The following is a 7256-nucleotide window of genomic DNA, read 5'->3' on the forward strand; positions in this document are numbered from 1 at the left end:
TTTGGTTGGTTGGCCAGTCTAGTTTGCCCCCTCCATAGTGGGTGGAAACTTGTCCGCTCGGTGGAAACTTGACCTTAGCCAAGCCAGTTTGGCCCCTCCATAGTGGGTGCTTAAATGGCAAACTCTTTGGTTTGCCACACCCATAGGAAGGTTCCTAAGTAACATCCGTATACAACTATACTTTAAGATTATTTATTATGCAGAAATGTTATTAATTTCCACCACACATTTAGATTTAGATTCACATTTAGGTATAAGTGTGGTTCACCATTTTCCAAATGTGGGGTTTAGATTGTAGGAAGCTGGATAGGGAGATGAAAAAGAGGAAATTGAATAGCAATACCTTTGATTATATCCGATTTATTATATCTGGTTCAAAATTTTGTTCAATAGTAAGTCTTTGAAAGCTTTTGAATTCATTTTGGCATACACTCAAAGGTTGGTTATACTTGGAGTCATTCTACTCGGATATCAGAAAAATTTGAAAAACCACACCGAGACATCCGATTTTAGGCCAGTTAAATTGTTAAATCAGCTAAAACCAAATTAGCATCATATTTATTTATATCTGACTCGAAAAACAAACATATTAAATCAGATCTGACTCGAAAAACAAACATATTAAGTCAGATCTGATAAGGTGATTATGTCAGGTCAAGAAAAGAATCAGCAGTAAACAAACATGGTGTAGGTGTTAGCTTTCTCAATTAGCTGTCGATGCCACGTAATTTCATGATTTTCCACGGTGGGTCAAAAAGGATAACAGGAAAACTAGCAAACAAAATATACCTGGAGCCCACATGACACTTAGAACCTTATCCATTATCATCACTGCAACAAATAACACTAACTTGCGCCACATACAACAATCTCGTGCGCCGCATATACACTGCACACATTTTTATTATTACAACCACTACACGTCGAAAAAAAACAATAATTAAATTAATTAAATGTAAAATCAAATTTGTAATTTAATATTAATAAATTTCTTTTTCCATTTTAGGTTTTACTATTTTTTCCATATCAGGGGTCATCATCATTAACAATCAAACACCTCTATCTAATACGAGTAGCCACAGGAATCTTATTTAAACGGCCACCGTTACAAATTCCGTTAATAATACTCGAACTGTTACGATCAACGTTAAATCTCATTGAAGAAGATGACTGACATTTGATCGGAGCAAAATTGATCTTTTGATGAAACCCTAACTGAATATTCGACGCCGTTGGTGATGCTGATGAAGATGAAGAAGATGAGACTTGATTCAGAGTTCTTTTATACGGACCAAACCATTTCATTTGCATAAAACGATTCTTCCTCCATGGAGATAACAAAAGTTGATTGATCTTCAAAGATTTTTTAGCAGCTTCAGACACTAATTTAATAATTTGTTTAAGTTCTTCAGATCTTCCAATATAAACTCTTGGTAAAATTTGTACTAATTTCTCATACTGTGAAGTTGGTCTTGCGATTTCAAACTCTCCAATAAAATCAATATCAATAAAGTACCTGATCTCCGATGAACATGATAATGATGCTGGTTTAATTACGTCAATAAATTCATAATTACCTCCGGTTAATCCACCACAACTTTCCCATTTTGTTTTACAAATCCCAGCATTATATCCATTTTCACGAAGATAACTCATAACACGTCTTCTTAAGACACCTTTGTCAGAACTTAATGACGATGAATATAATGTAATCGCTTTCGTTACTTGAGATTGTAACAATAATCGAAAACCTGAATCAAATCTCACTCTTGGATTCAACAGATCTCTCAGCATACCAATCGATTCATTTAGAGAAACAGAATTATTACTATCAATCATCCTCTTCTCTGAATCACTACTACACTCTTCATGATCATTCTCGACGTTCTTATCTCTTCCTTTATCATCATCATCACTTTCTAAGAATCCATGAATGAGATCAGAAAGACTACACGAAGAAGTAGAAGAATCGTGATGATGATCAGAATCATGTTCACTTCCGCTGCTACTAACATAACTTTTCACATCATGATGACCACAAATACTAGCTTTCACTTTATCGTTTAATGGATCTGTAACTCTTTTCGCTCTTACATAAACCGCCATTGTTGTTTGTATCTCTCTCTCTGAGCTCTCTGAAGAAAGAAACTAAAATTAGACTCAGGTTTTTGTTTACTCCAAATCCCTCTCTTTATAGCTCTGATTATTCGAAAAAATTGTAAAAACTCGGTTTGAGATTTTCGGAATATCTCTTTAAACCAGGATAACATTTTTATTATTTTTGGAATTAACAAAAGAATATTCGAGTACAGTCAAAGGTCAAGCAAGTCAAACCATTGACAATTAATCACAACCATTCAAACGTTATAGAGATTGTGTTGAAACTTCTTGAAGTTAGGGTTTACAGAAATGACAGTACTCCTTGGGAAAAGGATGAACGTCAAGAACAAAAGAGCATAATCTTCAGCCTCTTGATATATCCTCCTGTCGCTAATTTAACGCTGCGTGGCCGCATATGCGAGTAGAACATAATTTTTGTACGGTTTAATAATGATGTGGAGTGTTCGGATGCTAAACACGTGGTTACCAAGTTAGGTGATGATATTGAAGTGTGTAATACGCACGTACACTTATTCATGAGTTCCGATTTATGCTGTGGGCTGTCTCTGTCTCTTCGTGTATTGTAAGGGGTGACCGTCTGTGAACGGTTACCCTTTAGAAAGGTGATATATTCCTTTGGTTTATTCTCTTCCCCTAGATGATATCTTTGTTTAAGCTTCAGCCTATTCAATACGAGTCTCTAGAGTATTATCTGGCTGCGTACGTACTTAATTACATCATTTAAGTTGTAGAATGCCAAACTTAATTACGTTTGGAAGTTGCGCATAAATGCCCGCCCGCCACCAGTAATGAATATGCATAAGAGTAGCTGGCGACGCCTGTGCGGCATGTCACCAAAATTAGGCGGACACTATGAAATCTATAAGAGTCAGACCATTAGAGTTTCGAAATTTTGTAGTCTTATCTTCCCCCTTTAATGAGAGCAAGCCATCCCCGAAAACACTAACCATGTTTTGGTGTATCGCCGTATCTTTCGTACACCAAACGTATTTTTCATTTGCTCTGTTGTTTAAGTATTATCCGTGGATTGTGTTCATCTCGAACTGTAGTTGTCCGATACGATCAATTAGATTATAAAGTACCTCTTTCACATAAACGTTAAATTAAACAGAAACGATTCGTTTCTTTTCTTTCTCTTCTTTTTTTTCCTCCTCGATCTTCTCCGACAGTATTCAGTGATTAATTCCTTTGATTTCATTTTCTCTCCCAAACTTATTCTAGGGAAGTACCAAATTAATTGATTGATTTTCATATCCACCCAAATCCAGTTTTAATATCACTTCGCTAATTCGTCACATTATCATCAAGTTAGTGTTAGATATTAAACTGCTTCATTTTCTTAATAAACTATAACTGGACATGCATGATTTATTGATAGTGCAGTTTAATAAAACAAGAGATTCTGTTAATTATGTAATTTTTCTAAGATATTTTGATTTAGGTAATCTGAAATTCTAGTTTTTTTTGTAAGTTAAGGGGTTTTATTTGATTTGGGTTTGCATGGGAAACATAATGGAAAATTTTTTGTTTGGTCCTAAGCCCATAAGGTTATTTATAGCAGGGTCCAACTAGATTTTACTCTTATTCTAAGGTCCAAAGTTATTTGAAAATTTGGAAATAACTAATATACCCCACTGTTAAGTACGTGTGAAATAACATACTTCTACCAAATCGGGATTTTATTTATCTGGTGGTCCAAATTTAATTAAAACATATAAAGAACCATAGATTTGTTTACAAATTTGAGTACATATCTTCCACACTGCTTACAAATATGAGTATATATCTGCTACACTACTTAGGAATCTGAGTACTCCTCAATTCACTTTACTTTATTGCAGCACCAGCACCTCTGCAGTCAACCATTCACCACTGCCTTCAACTCCATCTTCTCAGTAATCTTCTATCTTGCTGCATCACAATCTTCTTAGCTTAAACCACAACTGCAACAGCTACATCAACAGTATTGTCATTTCAATTCAGCTGCAACACAGACTTGTTCTTCTTCCCTGTTTAAACAACACTACCATCTTCATAAACCCATTGAGACGAACATCTCATCCACTGATTTTGTTCACAGTAATCACCATCTACAATTCCTCCTCTATCTCATCTGTATCTTCAGTTTACATCAGCAACCCAACCTTCTATGTTCCTCCAAATCCATTTGCAGCACACCTTCTTTCAAACACACATCACAACCAATTTGTAACTTCATCAAGACCACCACCAATTTCACAAGCTTGCAAATCTGAACCAACAACAACTCATGTTCCTATCATTCAAAATCTGTCATTTCTTGCAATAAGTTCTGAACTGCAGCTCCAGATCATCTCCATATCTAATTCCAGTACTGAATCAAACGTAACAAAGAGCATTTATTTCAGTATTTCATATACGTACTGAATCAAACATAACAAGGAGCACTTCCTATCAGTATCACTAGTAGAAAAGTGATATTTAGTAATAGTTCAAGCTTTCATAAGGTAACAGTTCGTAAATTACCTGTTACTAAATATTAAGTTGTTAAATAATGGTAACAGTTTTTGTAAGAACTATTGCATAATGTTTTCTAGGTTGTATATTGTAACAGTTTTTATAATAAGTGTTACTATATACCCATGATACTGTAACAGATTTAATATGTTACCATAGTTGACATTATCGTGACATTTATTTAGACAAACTGTTACTATATACCCATGATACTGTAACACATTTAATATGTCACCGTAGTTGAAATTATCGTAACATTTTTTATACCAACCGTTACCATATACCAATGTTACTGTAACAGATTTAATATGTCACTATAGTTGACCTTATCATGACATTTCTATAAAACAACTGTTATTATTTATCTACATAACTAGTTATCTGGAATCCAAACAATATAAATTTTTACCTTAATGTTGTTTTTTATGACAGTTTTCATAAAAACTGTTACAGTTACTCAAACAATAGCAACAGTTTTATGAAAAACAGTTACCGCAACAATTATTCAGTAACACATATTGAATAAACTGTTACCAAAAACTATTAACAGTGACAGTTTTAGAATTTATGAGTCATTTTTCCATAATCATTCTGTAACAGGTTTTGTAAACTTTCCGTAACATGGGCATTAGTAACACCGCAGAAAAAACTAAAACTGTTACATAAATAATACAGTAACAGTTTTTAACTGTTACCGAACATCATTTTTTTACTAGTGTATGCGATATATGTACTGAAGATTCATGAACTACAAATCAACAGTATGACAACAACATCTGACAAATCTATGAAAAATAAGAGAATCGAAAGACATATTACAGTATTTCACATAAGTACTGAAGGGTAAGACTAAAAAAGGAGCAAAAACACAGCAAATAACACTTCCTATCAGTATTATACATACATACTCATGGATCGAACCAAAAAAATTGGAAAAACTTCAAATAAAACAAAATTAGAAGAGTTTTGTATCAGTACGCCATATATGTACTGTCAATTCATACACGAAAAACAACTGTAACAGACCTAAAAGCCATAAAAGCGTCAATCAAATCGATTTGATTATCAGAATACAATCAAAAAAACAAATCAAAAGAAGAAAAAACGAACAAAATAATCAAACAAGATGATTAGAAAGCATACCTGGAAACAGAAAATAAATATTCTCCTCGTAAATCATAACGATGCACCATCTTGTTCTTCTTCTTCTTAAAAGTAGACTAGGTTTCTGTCAGTACGGGATATACGTACTATTGTTCATACACAACAATCAGCTGCATGTCAAAAATAATTAACGAATCCGTGAAAAAACAGTACCGAAACACTTCTATTTCAATATTCCATATATGTACTTCTGAATCAAATAAAAAAAGGTCTTCAAAACTAGGTTTCTGTCAGTACTGCAGATACGTACTGTTGGTTCATACACAAAAATAAACCGAAACACATCTAAAACCAACAAAATGAAGCTGATATGATCAGATTTAGTGAAGAAATTGACAAAAAACATGATTATCCATATAGATCTGAACTATTTTTTAATAAAATAAATTAAACAATCAAACAAGGAGATCAAAACATAATCAAACATCCATTAAACTCTGAATATAACCGAATCAAAGAAGATATTTCAGTATTACATATACATACTCATGGATCGAACCCAAAAATCAATTAAAAAACGTGGTGCAACACAAACACACTCAGAGATCATACCAAATCGACGAAAGTAAACTCTTCCAGTTTACTATCAACATCAGATCTAATACCTAAACATTAGATTTTGCTATAAGCATGAAAATTTCTCTAATCCGAGAAGAAAAAAACCTAAATTAAAATAAGCTTTTGAAGAAGAAAGGATAAATTAAAATAAGCTTTTGAAGAAGAAAGGAAAAATGAAAACCTAAACTATACGAACAGTAAGGAAGTGAACCTACCGATTAATCTTAGTTTGAGTTCACGAATTGATCAACACCTCAGAAGATCTTCATAGCCGGAGCTCTTCACCGAACCACAGATGAGAAAATGAAGAAGAAGAAGAAGAATAGATCGAGAAAATGAAGAAGAAATGGATTTGGTTACTGCTTTTATATACTTGAGGGCGTTTTCGGTATTTAAAAATACGTCCCCATATGTTCCACATGTGTGCAGGATCAGGGCTTAAAAAATTGGGTCCATTTTTCTGTTTTCTTTTTATTATGGACCTCCGATTACTGGGTTTTAGTGGGTGGACCTGCCACTAAGTAGGAACACTATAATAGGATCTATAGGTAATTCCTACAAACATAATATCTGTTTGTTTTTCATTTTATTAATTTCAAGTAATTTATGAAGAATTTATTGGTTCACTTCTGTGAAAATTTGAGATAATTTGGCTCCAGAGTGTTTTGGAATTTTAGGGTTTATGAATTGTTAAATTTTGGGTCTCTTTGACTCAATTCAATTGAGCAGGAACATTCCATCTAAGTGACTCAATTATTAATAAATTAAGGGGATTAATTTTAAACAGATCCAGACTCCAAACTGCAATGATATGTGAGTAGGGTTTATACAAGCTGAACCTTAGCACAGTTTAGATTCCACTGAGTCAAGTGGTCTCAATTGAATTTGAAATGTCGTCAAACCAATTTCGCTCGACT

General features: G+C 33.5%; 1 protein-coding gene across 1 annotated transcript; it reads right to left on the minus strand.

Annotated features, from left to right (window-relative positions):
- Positions 1-801: 801 nt before the first annotated feature.
- Positions 802-2214, minus strand: LOC113282824. The gene has a single exon (XM_026531929.1). It carries the CDS (start codon positions 2104-2106, stop codon positions 1060-1062), a length of 1047 nt encoding a protein of 348 aa, XP_026387714.1. The 5' UTR covers positions 2107-2214; the 3' UTR covers positions 802-1059.
- Between the last annotated feature and the right edge of the window lie 5042 nt (positions 2215-7256).

Source organism: Papaver somniferum, chromosome 5 (assembly GCF_003573695.1).
Source record: "Papaver somniferum cultivar HN1 chromosome 5, ASM357369v1, whole genome shotgun sequence".
In the NCBI taxonomy this organism is placed as follows: domain Eukaryota; kingdom Viridiplantae; phylum Streptophyta; class Magnoliopsida; order Ranunculales; family Papaveraceae; genus Papaver; species Papaver somniferum.

Bases quoted from the DNA above. Each gene is read 5' to 3' on its own strand.
- LOC113282824 (XM_026531929.1), bottom strand. From the start codon at position 2,106: ATGGCGGTTTATGTAAGAGCGAAAAGAGTTACAGATCCATTAAACGAT.